The following is an 18585-nucleotide window of genomic DNA, read 5'->3' on the forward strand; positions in this document are numbered from 1 at the left end:
CTTTTGATTTTTAAAAGGGAAGTTAAGGCAACCCACTTCTTGAAATCAAGGGTCAAGTGTGGCCAGTGTGATTCTTTTTTTTTTTCAGTGTGATTCTTAATAATTTAATAATTTGTTTTCTTTCATGTTGGTATGTTTGTGTGCTAAGGTTTCACACACAATTCCAGTGCTCCTTGTGGAACTTTTTTTTTTTTCCTTTTTAATTTTTGATGGAGACAGAGAGGGACCAGAGTAGGGTGTGGGGTATAGAGACAGAGTGATGCCACTGCTCCAGGACACTTTTCATGTGGTTTCCTCAAGTGTCCTTGCTTCCACTTGTGCCCTCCCCTTAAGTGTAAAATGTTAGAAATATTTGTCATAATTATTTTAAAATTATTTTTTACTTTGACTTATGGTGAGATAAAAATATAATATTTCTGAGAGTTGGGCGGTAGCGCAGCAGGTTAAGCTCTAGTGGGGCAAAGCTCAAGGACCGGCTCAAGGATCCCGGTTCGAGCCACCACCTCCCCACCTGCAGGGGAGTCGCTTCACAGGCGGTGAAGCAGGTCTGCAGGTGTCTGTCTTTCTCTCCCCCTCTCTGTCTTCCCCTCCCCTCTCGATTACTCTCTGTCCTATCCAACAACGACAACATCCATGACAACAATAATAACTACAACAATAAAAGCAACAAGGGCAACAAAAGGGAATAAATAAATAAATATTTAAAATATATATGTAATATTTCTGTGATCAGGGAAGTAAGTGGTGCAGTGTATAAAGTATTAGATTCTCAAGCATGAGGTCCTGAGTTCAGCCATTGGCAGCACATATGCCAAAGGTCTGGTTCTCTCTCTATCACCTTAATAAACAAATCTTAAAAAAAAGTGGGGGGGGGGGTCTGACGGTAGCTTAGCAGGTTGAGCGCACATAGCACAAAACACAAGGACTAGCATAGGGATCCTGGTTCAAGCCCCCAGCTCCCCACCTTCAGGGGGGAGATTGCTTAACCGTGGTGAAGCAGGTCTGAAAGTGTCTATCTTTCTCTCCCCCCTCTGTCTTCCCCTCCTCTCTCTATTTTTCTCTGTGCTATCCTACAACAATGACATCAATAACAACAACAATAATAACCACAACGATAAAAAAGAAAGGGGACAACAAAAAGGAAAAAATGGCCTCCAGGAGCAGTGGATTCGTGGTGCCAGCACTGAACCCCAGCAATAACCCTGGTGGCAAAAAAAAAAAAAATTAAGATTTTAAAAAAATATTTATTCCCTTTTGTTGCCCTTGTTGTTTTTAATTGTGGTTATTATTGTTGTTATTGATGTCATTGTTGTGGGATAGGACAGAGAGAAATGGAGAGAGGAGGGGAAGACAGAGGGGGGAGAGAAAGACACCTGCAGACCTGCTTCACCAAGTGTGAAACGACTCCCCTGCAGGTGGGGAAAGAGACCATGGTATCAAAGCTTTCTTCAATTCGATGAGGGCTGGCCTCAAACCTGTGTCATGCATGTAACAAAACAGCACACTATCCAAATAGGTTATTTTACTGGTTCCCTCCCCGCCACCCCCTCAAAAAAAAAATCTTGTAATGCTTATATTTTCAGGGACAGGTCCTTAGAATGTAGCCTGTTTCTGATGGATAGTCTGAATGTTCCGGAGCAGATGTCTTCGAACAGCCAAATGGTTTGGAGATTTTTGTTGCCCCGCCCACCTCCAACAGTCCGTATTTGCTTACTGTCTTTTAGGCTGTTGTCGTGGCTCTGCTTGCCAACAGCTGTCCTCAATTTGACACACAGTCTGGCACTCTGATGGGCCCAGTTAATAAATGGTACTTTGGCTGTATCTGAAAGAGCATTGGTGTGATTCTGGGATTTGATCTGAAAAGTATCAGCAAATATAAATATGGATAATGTTTTATTTATTTATTTAATGTTTTTTGTTTGGTTGGTTGGTTTTTGCATCCAGGATTATCGCTGTGGCTCAGTGCCTGCACTACAAATCCAGTGCTCCTGGAGGCCATTTTTTTCCATTTTTGTTGCCTTTGTTGTTATTATTGTTATTGCTGTTGTCATTGTTGGATAGGACAGAGAGAATTGGAGAGAGGAGGGAAAGACAGAGGGGGAGAGAAAGACATTTGCAGACCTGCTTCACTGCCCTTCAGGTAGGGGAGCCACGGGCTCCAACCCATATCCTTACGCTGGTCCTTGCGCTTTGTGCCATATGAACTTAACCTGCTGTGTTACCGCACAGCCCCCTTGCCCAGAAGACTTATCTGTCATTTTATTTATTTATTTAATTTTTTGTTGCCCTTGTTTTTTTTTTAACCATTGATGTGGTTATTGTTATTATTGTTGTTGTTACTGATATTGTTGCTGGAGAGGACAGATAGAAATGGAGAGAGATGGGGAAGACAGAGTGGGGAGAGAAAGATGGACACCTGCAGACCTGCGTGTAGAGCAGGAGCTCGAACCGGCATTCTTACACCTGTCCTCGAGTTTGGCGTCATGTGCGCTTAACCCGCTGCGCTACAGCCCAACCCTTGTCTGTCATTTAAAAAAATATTTATAGGGGGTCCGGCGGTAGCTCAGCGGGTTAAGCGCACATGGCTCTGAAGCACAAGGACTAGCTTAATGATCCAGGTTTGAGCCCCTGGTTCCGCACCTGCAGGGGCAGTGAAGCAGATCTGCAGGTGTCTTTTTCTACTTTCTGTTTTCCCCTCCTCTCTCCATTTCTCTCTGTCCTATCCAACAACGACGACATCAATAATAACAACAATAATAACTACAACAACAACAGAAAAAAAGAGCAAGGGCAACAAAAGGGAAAAACAAAACAAAAAATTGTTTATAAATAACTCTGTCAAATTTTAATAAATTTGATTAAGACTATAATCTGGAAATACATTTTTAAATGACAGTTAAAAAAAAAGATCTGCTTAATATCTCTGCAAATGCCAGTCTTCCCTGTCTTATAAAAAGTTTACGTAAATTTAATTTTGGTTACAATCATTTTGTTCTTTGGATAGGGTTTAGGTCAATTCAGGTATCTCATTTCACTATGTTGAAAATTGTAGTTTTCTAGGAAACTATCCATTCCACTCAGTTTTAAAATGTATTATCATGGGGTCAGGCGGTAGTGTACCTGGTTAGGCGCACACACTGCAGTGCACAAGGACCCAGGTTCAAGCCCCTGGTCCCCATCTGCAGGGGGAAGGCTTCATGAGTTGTGAAGCGGAACTGTCGATGTCTCCCTGTCTCTCTCCCTCTCTATCACCCCCTCCCCTCTCAATTTCTGTCTGTCTCTATCCAATAATAAATTAATAAAAATTATTTTTAAAATATATTATCATACAATGAAAATATAATATTTCAAACATAGAAAAACTTTCATATCTGAGGTTCCAAAGTCCCAGGTTCAAGCCCCACACCATCCCTTAAGCCAGAACTGAGCAGGGGTTTAGTTAAAAAAAAAGAAGAAGAACATCCAATAGCACAGCTATATACAAGATACTGGGTACTGTACAGCAAACCCTAACAAAAGGACTTTTCAAAGTTAACCCAATTACCAAATAATGTGATGATAACATTAACTATCCATTGTCTTTTTGAACCCTAAGACAGCAGGAACCTCACATCTCCACTATAGAGCCCCTACTTCCCCCAGTCCTGGAACCCTTGGACAGGGCCCACTTTCCTGTATGCATCTCCCAATCCAAACCAAATAATATTGCATCCGCCGATCACAACCTAACCAACGCAACGATTGCCACCTCAACGTGCTTCACCTCAGACTGTGTCCAGAGACTTCACCTGTGGAATGACAACCCTTCGGCTTCATTACTCGGGTGAGATCTTTCCTTTTATAGTACACTCTAATTTCATCTCAGGTAGTTCACTTTCTAACAAAGTCCCATAACCTAGATATACACCAGTTTCTGTGAGAGAGAGAGCTTATGTTCACACGTATCCATAAACTACTGCAAAATATATACCGGAAAGCAGAAGTACATTAGAGTTTGCAGTGAGTACCTCCCTAACACTTCCTCTCCACTATTCCAAGCTTTGGGTCCATGATTGCTCAACAAATTGTTTGGCTTCGTATGTTAACTCTCTTTTCAATCACCAGGTTCCAGATACCACCAGGATGCTGGCCAGGCTTCCCTGGATTGAAGACCCCACCAATATGTCCTGGAGCTCTGCTTCCCCAGAGACACACCTTACTAGGGAAAGAGAGAGGCAGACTGGGAGTATGGACCGACCAGTCAACGCCCATGTTCAGCGGGGAAGCAATTACAGAAGCCAGACCTTCTACCTTCTGCAACCCTAAACGACCCTGGGTCCATGCTCCCAGAGGGCTAGAGAATGGGAAAGCTATCATGGGAGGGGGTGGGTTATGGAGATTGGGTGGTGGGAATTGTGTGGAGTTGTACCCCTCCTACCTTATGTTTTTGTTCATTAATCCTTTCTTAAATAAAAAATTTTAAAAAATAATAATAAAATAAACATAAAAATAAAAATAAAAAAAGAAGAAGAAGAAGGAAGTCAGGTGGTAACTAGTGGGTTAATTGCATGTGGCACAAAGCTCAAGGACCTCATAAGAATCCTGGTTTGAGCCACTGGCTCCCCACCTGCATAGGAGTTGCTTCACAAGTGGTGAAGCAGGTCTGCAGGTGTCTTTCTCTTCCCCTCTCTGTCTTCCCCTCCTCTCTACATTTCTCTCCTATCCAACAATGACATCAGTAACAACAACAATAAAAGCAACAAGGGCAACAAAAGGGAATAAATAAATATTAACAAAAAAAGAAAAGAATTTTTAGCTAGAGACAGGAAGGCAGAGAGGGTGAGAGGGGGTACAAGAGGGAGAGAGAGAGAGAGAGAGACTAGAATACCAAAGCCTCCTTCAATGTGGGGGGAGCTGGGCTCAAACTTAGGTTACAGTATCCAAATGAGCTATTTCACCATCCCCCCAATTTTTTTTTTACCAAGTTCATTTTTTCAAATTAACTCATGAAGACACAACAATCAAAATAGAAAAGATAAAGAGAGATTTTTATTAGTGATTTAATAATGATCAACAAGATTGTGAGATAAGAGGGGTACAATTCCATACAGCTCCCACCACTAATGTGCCATATCCCATCCCCTCCATTGGAAGCTTCCCTATTCTTTATACCTCTGTGGGTATGAACCAGAGATCTCTATGGGGTGCAGAAGGTAGAAGGTCTTACTTCTGCAATTGCTTCTCTGCTAGACATGGGCATTGACAGGTGGATCCATACCCCCAGCCTGTTTCTGTCTCTCCCTAGTGGGGTAGGGCTCTGGGAAGGTGAGGTTCCAGGACACATTGGTGGTCTGCCTAGGGAAGTAAGGTTGGTGTCATGGTAGTATTTTTCAATTTTTGTCCGTGAGTGAGATCATCTTTCTCTTTCTGACTTATCTCACTTATCACTTTCTGATTTATCTCACTTATCACATGATTTCTTCAAGCTCTATCCAACATGAGGTGAAGAAAGTGAAATACCATTTTTAATACCTGCGTATTCTGTTGTGTATATATACCACAACTTTCTCAGCCACTCACCTGTTGTTGGACACCTGGGTTGCTTCCAGGTTTTGGTTATTACAAATTGTGCTGCTAGGGTGGGTGTAGATATCATAATGGTTATGCAAAGAGACTTTTATGCCTGAGGCTCCGAAGTCCCAGGTTCAATCCCCTGCACCACCATAAGCCAGAGCTGAGCAGTGCTCTGGTAAAAGAAAAAAAAAAAAAAAAAGTGCTGCTATGAACATAGGTATACACAAATCATTTTGGATGGGTGTGTTTGGTTCCTTAGGAGAGAAATTGCAGGGTCATAGGGTAGATCCACTTCTAGCCTTCTCAGACTTCTGCAGACTGCTCTCCACAGGGTTTGGACCAATTTGCATTCCCACCAGCAGTGCAGGAGGGTTCCTTTGTCCCCACAACCTCTCCAACATTTGCTGCTTTTTCTGATTTGTGACATTCTCACAGGAGTAAAGTGGTATCTCATTGTTGTCTTTATTTGCATTTACCTGCCGATCAGTGACTTAGAACATTTTTTTCATATGTTTGTTGTCCTTTTGGATCTCTTTAGTGGTGAATATTCTGATCATATCCTCTCCCCATTTTTGGATGTAGTCATTTGTTTTCTTGTTGCAGAGTTTGGTGAGCTCTTTATATATTTTGGTTATTAGCCTCTTGTCTGATGTATGGCATATAAAGATCTTCTCCCATTCTGTGAGGGGTCTCTTTGTCTGGGTGGTGGTTTCTTTTACTGTACAGAAGCTTTTTAATTTGGTATAGTCCCATTGGTTTAGTTTTATTTCAGCCTTCTTTGTAATTGGATTCATATCATTGAGGATGCCTTTAAAACTTAGATGGAAAAGAGTTCTGCCAGTGTTTTCTTCTAAGTATTTGATAGTTTCTGGTCTAACATCCAAGTCCTCGATCTACTTGGAATTTACTTTTGTGTTTGGAAATATAGTGGCTCAGTTTCATTCTTCTGCTTATTTCAATCCAATTTTTCCAACACCATTTGTTGAAGAGACTTTCCTTTCCCCATTTAAAAGAGAGACTATTAACAGCATCTAGAGAAAAGCAGATTGTGTTACTCTGGCCCATTTTCCAAGTGACTAAAATAGCTGCTAATTTTGAATAGAGTCAAGAAAAAGAGAAGGCTTTTGTTACTGAGACCGTATGATCAGGGGTCGTCGGGTGGTGGCACACTGGGTTAAGTACACATAGTACAAAGCACAAGGACAGGTGTAAGAATCTGGGTTCGAGCCCCCGACTCCCCACCCGCAAGGGAGATGTTTCACAAGCTGTGTAGCAGGTCTGTAGGTGTCTGTCTTTCCCTCTCTTTCTCTACCTCCCTCTCTTCTCTCAATTTCCCTCTGTCCTATCCAATTAAAAAAAAAAAAAAAAGGGAAAAATGGCTGCCAGGAGCAGTGGATTTGTAGTAGTGCCCATACCAAGCCCCAGCAATAACTTGGTAGGAAGAGAAGAGGAGAGAGGGAGAGGGGGAGGGGGAGGGGAGGGGAGGGAGAGGGAGAGGGAGAGGGGGAGGGGGAGGGGGAGGGGAGGGGAGGGAGAGGGAGAGGGAGAGGGAGAGGGAGAGGGAGAGGGAGAGGGAGAGGGAGAGGGAGAGGGAGAGGGAGAGGGAGAGGGAGAGAGAAAGAAAGGGAAAGGGACCATATGATCCATTAATTCTATAGTGGTGCTCTAAATCACAGGCAGATAACAACATTTAGAATCTGAGGTGTTCTTATAAGGACCAAAGGACTATGGAGCAAAACCTGCCATATTTTGCAGTGACTACTCTGCTTTTGAGAAACAGACTCTTGGCCTGTAACTGGGATAGTAGAATCTGATACCTATGGACCACCAAGTTCTCATGCCACCTGAGCTATTCATTGTGAACTGTATTTTTTTCTTTCTCAGAATATCTTATTGTACATGATAATTTTGAAACTCAGGGGATTGTGGCTAACTGAAATCATGGGAAGTGCAGTCATGACTGAGGGCCTCTTCTGTATTCCAAACGATGAATGAAATAAACTAATCACCTTTATTAATACACAATTAGGGATACTACAGTTTCTTAGTCTTCTTTTTATTTATTTATTTATTCCCTTTTGTTGCCCTTATTTATTTTTATTGTTGTCGTTGTTGTTGGATAGGACAGAGAGAAATGGAGAGAAGAGGGGAAGACAGAGACGGGGAGAGAAAGATAGACACCTGAAGACCTGCTTCACCACTTGTGAATCGACTTCCCTGCAGGTGGGGAGCTGGGGACTCGAACCGGGATCCTTACACCAGTCCCTGCGCTTTGTGCCATATGCACTTAACCCACTGCGCTACCGCCGGACTCCCCTTAGTCTTCTTTTAATGTCAGCAATGTGCCAGTAGATAGTTGCACATACAAATTTGTGCATATATACCACTATACCTGAAAAATAAGGTATGACATTTCTGATTTTTTTTTTCTGCAGAGTTGTATGACTGTACAATCCTACTGTTCCTAGTGGAATTTTCCCCTTTCAATTTAAGTCAGAAAGAGACAAAGAGGGAGTGAGAGACAGATATAAAAGATACCACAGCACACAGCCCCCTCCACTGTTCACAGAGGTTCTTGAGTGTCACGGTGTGGCACTTGCATGTTGTTCCAGGGGCTCAAACCCAGGTTCTCAAGCACAGCAAAAGTGTTTACTCCCACGAGTGCAATAAATTTTTTTTTTTCCTCCAGGGTTATTGCTGGGCTCGGTGCCTGCACCATGAATCCACCGCTCCTGGAGGCCATTTTTCCCCCTTTTTGTTGCCCTAGTTGTTGCAGCCTCGTTGCGGTTATTATTGCCATTGTTGACGTTGCTTTGTTGTTGGATAGGACAGAGAGAAATGGAGAGAGGAGGGGAAGACAGAGAGGGGGAGAGAAAGATAGACACCTGCAGACCTGCTTCACCGCCCGTGAAGCGACTCCCCTGCAGGTGGGGAGCCGGGTGCTCGAACTGGGATCCCTAAGCCGGTCCCTGAGCCTTGCACCACCTGCGCTTAACCCACTGCGCCACCGCCCGACTCCCAAGTGCAATAAATTATATATATATATATATATAATTTTTCTCTTCAAGTTTTTATTTTATTTTATTTTATTGCCTCCAGTGTTATCACTAGGACTCAGTGCCTGCACTACAAAACCAACTGCTTCTGGTGGTCATCTTTTTTCCATTGTTGCTATTGTTGGATAGGACAGAGAAAAATTGAGAGAGGAGGGGAAGAGAGAGGGAGAGGGAAAGATAGACACCTGAAGACCTGCTTCACCTTTTGTGAAACGACAGCCACCCCACCCCCACCCTAGTCTGGTGCGCTACCCCTCTGCATGTTTTATATGACATCAGGTACTTTTTTAAAGAAATATATTTATTTATTTATTTATTTATCTATTATTGGATAGAGCCAGAGAAATTGAGAGAGGATGGGAGATAGTGAGGGAGAGAGACAGAGCTGCATCCCTGATTCACCACTTTTGAAGCCTTCCCGCTGCAGGTGGGGACCAGGGACTTGAACCTGGGTCCTTGTACACCAAAATGTGTGCACTTAACCAGGTACACCAGCACCTGGCCCCTGTACTTTTTTTTTGGAGAGACTGAGAGAAATCGAGAGGCACGAGAGAGAAAGAGAGATGAGAGACTTACCACTTGTGAAGCTTCTGCCCCCCTGCAGATGGGGATCAGGGACTTGAACCCTCGTCCTTGTGCACTGTAATGTGTACATTCAACCAGGTGCACCACCACCTGACCCCAGTACTTTTAGAATACAATTGAATACAGTTTCCCCGAAGCAAGAGTCTTTAATATGTACACTATGTACATTGTTAGGCAGGTTCTGTCTGTGTCTCTTCAATGCATACTTTAAAAGAATAATAAATTTCAGAAGTCAGTCAATTCACATAATGTAACTAGCTAAATATCAGTAGGTACATTCTCTTTAAGTGGGTCTTTTGAACTACATAAGCAGAGTGCTTTCCGCAAACCAAAGGGATGTTGGTTTTTCTTTACAAGAAGTCAAATGAGTCTCTTTGGGCGTCTTCTTGTAACAAACGCCCACTAGAATTATGATTTTGGAATCATTTCCATTGCAAATCCCCTCTTTCTACACCCCTTTAGAAAGCAGCTGCAATATTTGGCTTCAAACCAAGGCCTGCTGTACCAACAATTCTCTACATTTATTTATATTTCATGTGCAGTATGTTCAAACTCTCACTTCCCAAGGTGCCAGATGCTGGTTTGGACACACTCCAGTGGAAAGTGCTTTCTTGTAAAATAATAAAAGTGAAATGATGAACAAACTGCCTCTTTATATCAGACTTGCACTTTGTATACCAAAGTTAAGTATTTTATTAATGACTTCATCCCCCCCAACTTGGGATCTCTAAAATTCCCTCTGTACCTAACTCCACCTTGTCGTTTGGCTTCTGTGGGATATGAGTGAACATAGTCCTGTTACATCTCTGCAGTGTTTATTTGAAAATGTCACAGTATAAAATTGCACTTGTCCCCTGTATCTTCATGATGTATGTGTGTGTGTGTGTGTGTGTGTGTGTGTGTCCAGGGTCATCTGGGGCTCAGTGCCTGCACCATGAATCCACTGCTCCTGGAGGCCATCTTTCCCCCATTTTGTTGCCCTTGTTGTATTTATTGTTATTGTTGTCATTGCTGTTATTGTTGCTGGATAAGACAGAGAGAAACGGAGAGAGGACAGGAAGACAGAGAGGGGGAGAGAAAGATAGACACCTGCAGACCTGCTTCACCGCTTGTGAAGCGATTCCCCCCCCCCCCCCCCCCCCCCCCCCCCCCCCCCCGCGCGCAGGTGGGGCAGAGGGAGCTCCAACCCGGATCCTTGCACTTCAGGTCATGTGCGTTTAACTCTTTGCGCTACCTTCCGTTTCCCTCTTCATGATTCTTAATGGTATTTTCAATGTGATTTGCATAAAATAAGAACACATCTAGGGAGTCGGGCGGTAGCGCAGCGGGTTAAGTGCACCTGGCGCAAAGCCCAAGGACCGGCATAAGGAAACTGGTTTGAACCCCCAGCTCTCCACCTGCTGGGGAGTCGCTTCACAAACGGTGAGGCAGGTCTTCAGGTGTCTTTCTCTCCCCCTCTGTCTTCCCCTCCTCTCTCCATTTCTCTCTGCCCTATCCAACAATATCAGTAACAACAACAATAATAACTAAAACAATAAAACAACAATGGCAACAAAACTGTATAATAAATAAATAATAAAATTAAAAAAAGAACACATCTAATCGTGATCCGTGAGGTGGTGCAATGGATAAAGCATTGGACTGTCAAGCATAAGGTTCTGAGTTCAATCCTTGGCCGCACATGTACCAGAGTGATGTCTGGTTCTTTCTCTCCTCTTATCTTCCTCATTAATAAATAAATAAATAAATAAACAAACAAATATTTAAGAAACAGAAGCTATTTAATCAATTTTTATTGTTGTTGTAGTTCTTCTAGCGTTTGCCCTTCTTCCGTAGCCAGTCAACAGCGTCAGGTTGAGCCTGATGTAAAGTTTCGAGACCTCCTTTGAATCTGGAGAGGTGGCAGTCGTTGACTATGTGGGTCATAGTCTGTCTGGAGCCGCAGGGGCAGTTCGGGTGTAGTGATTATTATTGTTGCTATTGATGTCGTCATTGTTGGATAGGACAAAGAGAAATGGAGAGAGGAGGGGAAGACAGAAACGGGGAGAGAAAGATAGACACCTGCAGACTTGCTTCACTGCTTGTGAAGCGACTCCCCTGCAGGTGGGAAGCCAGGGGCTCCAACCCAGATCATTACGCAGGTCCTTGCACTTTGTGCCACATGCGCTTAACTTGCTGTGCTACCACCCGACCCCGATATTTAATTAAAGTTTAAAGACACCCATGTATACTAGGTGGTGCCACAGTGGCTAGAGCTCTGGAATTAAATCACAAGGTCCTGAGTTCAGTTGTCGGTGATGTGTGTGCTAGAGTGATGCTCAGATTCTGTCTCCTCTCTCTCATATGAGCAAATAAATAAAATTATTCTGTAAAAAAAATACCCATTAACCTAATGTGCATTGTACTAATAATTTTAAACTGTCTTTTAGCTAAAAAATGTGATACTTTCCTTGTGTTTTACAGTAACACTCTTTTTGTAGTGGCACCAAGTGTTGGTATGATACTCCAAAAATTAACTTGGAATTTGCCTTTGTGATAAGGTGCTTGTCTGCCTATGGGCAGCCAGTCCTTCAGTCCAAGGGTCCACATGTGAAATGAACAATATTATGTGGATATTAAGAAAGTGGATCTAATCTTAAATATTGTCATTATACTTTTGACTTCCACCTATTGGTGACAATTTCAGCAAGTTGAAAATCGGTACAATGCCACCCCTGCCCTAACAATATTTATTTGTGTGAGAGAGAAGGAGGAGGAAGAGGGGGAAGTCAGGAAGGAGGAGGAGGAGGAGGAGGAGGAGGAGGAGGAGGAGGAGGAGGAGGAGGGGGAGGAGATTCAGTATTACTGTGGCATGTAGAATGCCATGGATTGAACTCAGGCCCTCATACTTGAGAATTCAATTCTTTATTCACTGTGTCACCTCCTAGGTCACTATGATCCCTGTTTAACCTAGAAAAATCGAGACTGTTGCATATACATATTTATGTTTGTGCAAAAGCTTGCAATTCAATTACATTCTGAGATTTAAACAAACTCTTGTAAAATGAGTGATGGGGGTGGTCCAGGTGGTGTTGCAGTGGATAAAGCATTGGACTCTCAAGCATGGGGGTCCCGAGTTCAATCCCCTGGCTGCACATGTACCAGAGTGATATCTGGTTCTTTCTCTCTCTCTATCTCTCTCCCCTATCTTTCTCATAAATAAATAAATGCATAAATAAAATATTTAAAAATAATAAAATGAATGCTGGTTTGTGTGTGTAATGCTGTCATAATATAAATTTAAAATGTTCTACTTGGCTACCAGCTTCTCTTTTTCATATGGGGTGCTGGTATATCATTTTCTTTTACACTTTTTCCACTAGGTGTCAGTAGACACCCAAGAAATTACATCTAGTGGCCAGTGGCCCGTTTTCAGGTGAGAAGTTCACAGGCACTGGAGGGTCTCCTACTATGGGTTTGTTTGGTATATATTCTATTTTCGTGTGTGGATGTGTGGAAAACATGTCACAGACTGTCTATTTAATCCTTTAAGCATTGATAGCATCTTTCTAGCTGACACACACACAAATAAAAATGCCTAGATCTTTTTTTTCCCCCCAACTATCAACATATAAGCTATGGAACTGATTCATCTGATGTATACTGGGTCATATATTGGAAGTGGCAAAGGGTCACTTGCTGGTGGGGAATGGTTGTTTGTCATGTGGACAAGATTCTCATAGTGAGGAGTTCAATCAACCCACATGTTCGTATGGATTCCTTCACATGTCACTAGCACCAGATTAGGAGCAGCACAGCCAATATAAGAAGTGGCATCCTCCTGTTCTATTACAGTAGAGAGCTCCAAATATACAGAGCAAAGTCGTGTTAACAGCCAAAGGAACTCAGTTCCAGCAAAGCAGTGCTATAAGAAGGAAGAAAGGGTTAATTGAAAATAATGAGTGCTCTTTCTCTTGTGGAATAAATCAAGATACAAGGCAAGGGGACAAGCAAAGTTCATTGCAGACAAGCCTCTAGTCTGGGATTGCAGAGCTAAAGTTTTCAAGGGTGGGGGGAGCAGGCTACAAGGGAAGAGGTGTGGTAGTACATGTTTGTTTGTTTTCTGCCTGCAAGGTTATCACTGGGGCTTGGTGCCTGTACTGTGAATTGAGTCCACTGCTTCTGGTGGCCATTTTTTCCAGTTTATTGAATAGGTCAGAGAAAAATTGAGAGGGGGAGGGGTAGATAGAGAGGGAAAGAAGACAGACACCTGCAGACCTGCTTCTCCGTTTGTGAAGTGACCCCCTTGTAGGTGGGGAGGTGGGAGGGCTCGAACATGAATCCTTGCTTGGGTCTTTGCGCTTTGCAGTATGTGTTATTCCCTCCCTCTTCTTTCCTTCCCTCTTTTTATTAGTGATTTAACAGAGTTTTACAAAAATCAAAAGATTTCAGGGGTATAATTTCACACCCATACATGGTCAGTGTGTGTCACCATACCCTCCCCCCAAAGTTCTGCAGTTAACACATTTTGAAGAGGTGGGAAATTGTGCTTCTGAAACAGTCTTGTAAACCAAGATTTTCTCAAAAACAAATTTATTTATTTATTTATTTTACCAGAGCATGGCTCAGCTCTGGCTTATGGTGGTGTGGGGGGGATTGAACCCTGGATCTTAGAGCCTCAGGCATTAGAATTTGTTTGCCTAACCATTATACTATCTCCCTCACCCACACATAAAACTATCAATAATAATAATAAAGTGTCCAGCAAAACCTAGCCTGATAAAGTGGTCATTTTTGGGGTGAAGATCTTCAAGTCTTAAACACAGCATGAGAGGTCAACGGGTACTTAAATAGCTAAGGGTTTGTGTAGGAAGAGAGGCGGGGAAAGAACTGGGAAGGGGGGCGTGTGAGAATCTTTGGAGACCAGGAGAGAGAAAACGGAGGGAGGGGAGAGCTAAGCCGGCTCCGTGCGGACTTCAGCCTCGGAAAGGCCATTTCTGAAGGCCCTTCTCCTTTCTTCACTTCGTTACCAGGCATTCCGGTCAGAACCGAGCATTACAGGTTAGCCTGCGGGTCAGGGCAGTGCCACAGCACTTTGTCCGCGCGGTGGGAGCCTGCTCTCCGGGGGAGCCGGGAGGCGTGGCGACGGGGGCGTGGTCAACCAGGGGGCGTGGTCAGGCCGGGCCCTGTGGGCGGGGCTCTCCTCTCACCAGGGCCCGCCGCTGCCGCCGTAGCCGCCGCCGCCGCCGCCGCCAGCAGCGCGGACAGAGCGAGCAGGGTCGCCTCCGCCTGCCCGGCCACCCCCCCTGGTGCCGGGGCTCCGGTGGGCCAGGATGTCGGGCTTCCTGGAAGAGCTGCTCGGCGAGAAGCTGGTGACCGGCGGCGGCGAGGAGGTGGACGTGCACTCGCTGAGCACCCGCGGCATCTCGCTGCTCGGGCTGTACTTCGGCTGCAGCCTGAGCGCCCCCTGCGCGCAGCTCAGCGCCAGCCTGGCCGCCTTCTACAGTCGCCTGAGGGGGGACGCGGCGGCGGCGGGGCCGGGGGCCGGGGCCGGGCCGGGGGCCGGGGCGGCCGCGGAAGCCGAGCCACGGCGCTGCCTGGAGATCGTCTTCGTGTCCTCGGACCAGGACCAGCGGCAGTGGCAGGACTTCGTGCGGGACATGCCGTGGCTGGCGCTGCCCTACAAGGAGAAGCACAGAAAGGTGAGCGTGGGCGCGGGCCTCGGCGGCGCCCCCGGCCTGGGTGAGCAGCCCGCGCATTCCCGGGAGTCGACCCGCCCGGCTGCCCCCCGCCCTCCTCCGCCGTCACTGCACGCTGCTCCCTCCTGTGTGCCCCTCGGAGTCCTCCGCCTCTGTCCCAGCACCCCCTCGGGTTGCGGCTCCTGCAGCAACTCCCCAGTGCTGGTGCCAGGCCGCGCCCCGCTGTGGGAAGTTTGACACCTCCCGGTACCCCCCGAACCTCGACTCGAGTCCAGAGGAGTCGAGACCCCTTCCTCCCTACATGTGAGGAGCCTCTTTTTTTTTTTTTTGAGGGGGGGTGGTGGTGGCTGCGCTCTGGGGTGCCCCCCTCCCCACTCCCCTGCAGAAGCGCGGAAAGGGGCCGCTTCCTTCCTTGGGTCACTAGAGTCCCCGCGGATACCTGCAGTTAGTGGGGGAGGGCGCTAGTCCCCCACCCAGCATGCCCACACCAGGAGTTTCATTTCTTCTCCGGGAGAAATCAGCTTTACCGCGAGCCCCCTCCCCGCGTGGCCGCAGCCCTGGAGGCCGAGGTCACGTCGCCCCGCGCCGCGGGGAGCCAGACGCTGATCGTGGCTTTGGGCGAGTGTGGGCTCCCTTATCTTTCTACCTCCTTCCGCTTCCCCCTCCTCCCGGTTGAATTAGTGGCCAGCAGGGAGCTTTTCATTGTCTTGTCCTGCTTTCCTCCCCAGAAGCCTCTCTAGCACAGGGACAGCCCTGTCCTGCAGATCCGGGTTGCTGGGGGGGGGGGGGGGGACGGGGGCACTGCTGCCCTGGGAAACTTTGAAGCCAATGCTAAACGGATTATTTTGAGTACAGGCTGGCCAGAGCCAAGGCTTTTGAAAGGGATATTTATGTTTCACGGTCAACTTCTTATTCCCTCCCCCCAAAAATGAGTTTGGGTTTTTCTTTAATGTATCTGTTGGGAGAAGATACTTGTCTGAATAAAACAAATTCAGAAAAATTTGCCATGAATCAAAGCAAAAAGTTTTGGAGCACTTCTGTGTCATTAGTGTGTCTGATGCAAGGCTATGGATCCAGCTCCTTCCTTTTCTGGGGGAGAATCTGAGCTTATGGAGTGGATGGGAGAAGGGCTGTTCCAGGGACCTTCAGGTTCCTTTAGGGAGGCTGGTGGCAGAATGCCATATGTTTCTTTCATTTGTTCAGAATCGTGTTGAGAAGCCTGATTTAGATGTAGTAGGAGTAAAAAGGCTTGTGTTTTAACCCGAAATGTCTCAAGTAAATCATCCACCTTGCCAAGCTGTGTAAGATGCAGATTCGGATTTACAAAGTGATGTACAGTTCAACAAATACAGTATGTACATTTAAACAGGGGCTCATCAATCAGAGGCTAAACTTTGCATTTGAACCAGCTTCTAGGTGATTTTGGCCCTTGTTGGGTTTGTATGCTTGACAGTGCATGGCTCTGAATGGTCAGGCTGCCTTCCTTGCTTTAAAATGTGGGAATCCTTTGTTTTCCTTGGTGGCTGTCTTTATAATCCTTTGGGGGAAGAATGCTGTTCAGGAATAAATTGCCAAAGATATATTTTCATTGTTATGACAAATGTCTATGGTAGACCAAAATCTGCAGGATAAATGCTTGTACTGGGCAGTGTGAATGATTCTTTGCTTTTAGGAAACATATAAAGATGGTAAAACGTTCCAGACCTAAGGCTGTTTGTCCTGTTTTGTGGGGGAAATAAATTTGCTGGATAGTAGATAAATGGAGCAAGTTAGGATGTTATCTACACGCTTAATATTTTTTTTTCTTGGAAAAAAGTATATTTGATATGACATGGGGTATACCTGATTCTCTGCTCTCACTAGTCCCTTTGCACAAAAAAGGTGACCTGGATTAGACATTGCTAATCCCACTGGGATGAGAGTCTGGGTGACACAGATCAGATCCTCATTTGAAAATACTGTTCACCAGCCTGGAGAACTCTCAGAAGGCTAGAAATGGACCTACCCTGTGATCCTGCAATTCCTCTCCTGGGGATATATCCTAAGAAACAACACATTTATCCAAAAAGATCTGTGTACACATATGTTCTTAGCAGCACAATTTGTCATAGTCAAAACCTGGAAGCAACCCAGGTGTCCAACAACAGATGAGTGGCTGAGCAAGTTGTGGTATATATACACAATGGAATACTACTATAAATACAGCTATAAAAAGTGGTGACTTGACCGTTTTCAGCTGATTTTGTATAGACCTTGAAAAATTCATGTTAAGTGAAATAAGTCAGAAACAGAAGGATGAATATGGGATGATCTCACTCTTAGGCAGAAGTTGAAAAACAAGATCAGAAGAGCAAACACAAGTAGAAATTGAACTGGAATTGGTGTATTGCACCAAAGTAAAAGACTCTGGGGTGGGTGGGTGGGGGAGAATACAGGTCCAAGAAAGATGACCTAGAGGGGGTTGTACTGTTTTATGGAAAACTGGGGAATGTTATGCATGTACAAACTATTGTATTTACTGTTGAATGTAAAACATTAATTCCCCAATAAGGAAATAAAAAGAGAGAGAGAGAGAGAGAGAAAGAGAGAGAGAGAGAAAGTAGACTTGGTCTACAAACAAAACTGTTCACAAGTGTTGCACAAGCCCTAGTTCAAACGTGGGCCCCCAATGCTTTGAAGTTTTGGTGCTGTGGTCTCGTTCATTTGCTATCTCTGCCTTTCTTTCTGTATTACCTTTTTTTTTTTTTGATATTTTGTTAAGAGTCTCTGAAGCAAGTCCAATTTTTGAAGAAATAGTTTCTACTCTGGATGTTTTTGAACAGGGAGTTCAAAATCCTGTTCTAGAAACATTAATTGTGGTGATGTACCTGATAAAACAAACAAATAAACAAAACCCCTGCTGTGTTTCATATGGAAAATGCTCTCTTGAAAATTACTACTTACTTTGAAAGGAATCATTTCCTCCTTGAAACCAAAAAGTTGTAGAACAAATTCTTTATCTGTAACTGTCCCTCTTGTTTGAAATTGGGGTGCTTAGAAGTCTGTGAGCAAAAAGCCCAGGGCATTCCCAGTTCAGAATGCTACATGAGTGGACACTTAACTCTTGTCGATGAACTCTGTCCATGTTTTTTTTTTTTTTTCTTCCACATATACAAATAGCCTTAAAGAAGAGGATTTTGTCTTATGGTGAAGGGAAACCAAAGTTCCAGATTAAAGTTCTCATTAACATTTGTTCTGTATACTTCTTTCCAGTAGGATAACAAAGAATATGGTTCTAATTAGTTATTGGCTGGCATTTCTCTAAGGAAAATTGAAAAAATTAGGGCTGGGAAAGAAAGTTCCGTGTGGGATTTCTCTTTTTCTTTCTTTCTTTCTTCTTTTATTAATTTCCCCTTTATGTAGTAATGAAAGTCTGGGGTTGACTATATATGTTAAGCCTACATTTTGCCTGGTTCCCCTCTTACCTTTATTGGAGCTTTGAGAAAATGCCAAATAAAAGGATTCAGCATGTTAAGAAAAATCCTTTATGGAAAGTTGTCTTGCTTCTGCTTGCTTTACTAGTAGGTGCCAATGTAACTGGAACTTTTTTTTTTTTTTTTTCCCTCCTCCAGGGTTATTGCTGGGCTCGGTGCCTGCACCATGAATCCACCGCTCCTGGAGGCCATTTTTTTCCCCCCTTTTGTTGCCCTTGTTGTAGCTTCGTTGTGGTTATT

At 44.5% G+C, this 18585-nt stretch overlaps 1 protein-coding gene across 1 annotated transcript in view; it reads left to right on the top strand.

Moving 5' to 3' along the window:
- Positions 1–14409: 14409 nt before the first annotated feature.
- The window catches only part of NXN (nucleoredoxin), a 212777-nt gene continuing 208601 nt past the window's right edge, over positions 14410–18585 (top strand). The window contains exon 1 of the mRNA XM_007520419.3: positions 14410–14875. Within this exon, the coding sequence (XP_007520481.2) occupies positions 14507–14875 (369 nt within the window). The 5' untranslated portion in view covers positions 14410–14506. The remainder of the gene's footprint in view (positions 14876–18585) is intronic.

Source organism: Erinaceus europaeus, chromosome 12 (assembly GCF_950295315.1).
Source record: "Erinaceus europaeus chromosome 12, mEriEur2.1, whole genome shotgun sequence".
In the NCBI taxonomy this organism is placed as follows: domain Eukaryota; kingdom Metazoa; phylum Chordata; class Mammalia; order Eulipotyphla; family Erinaceidae; genus Erinaceus; species Erinaceus europaeus.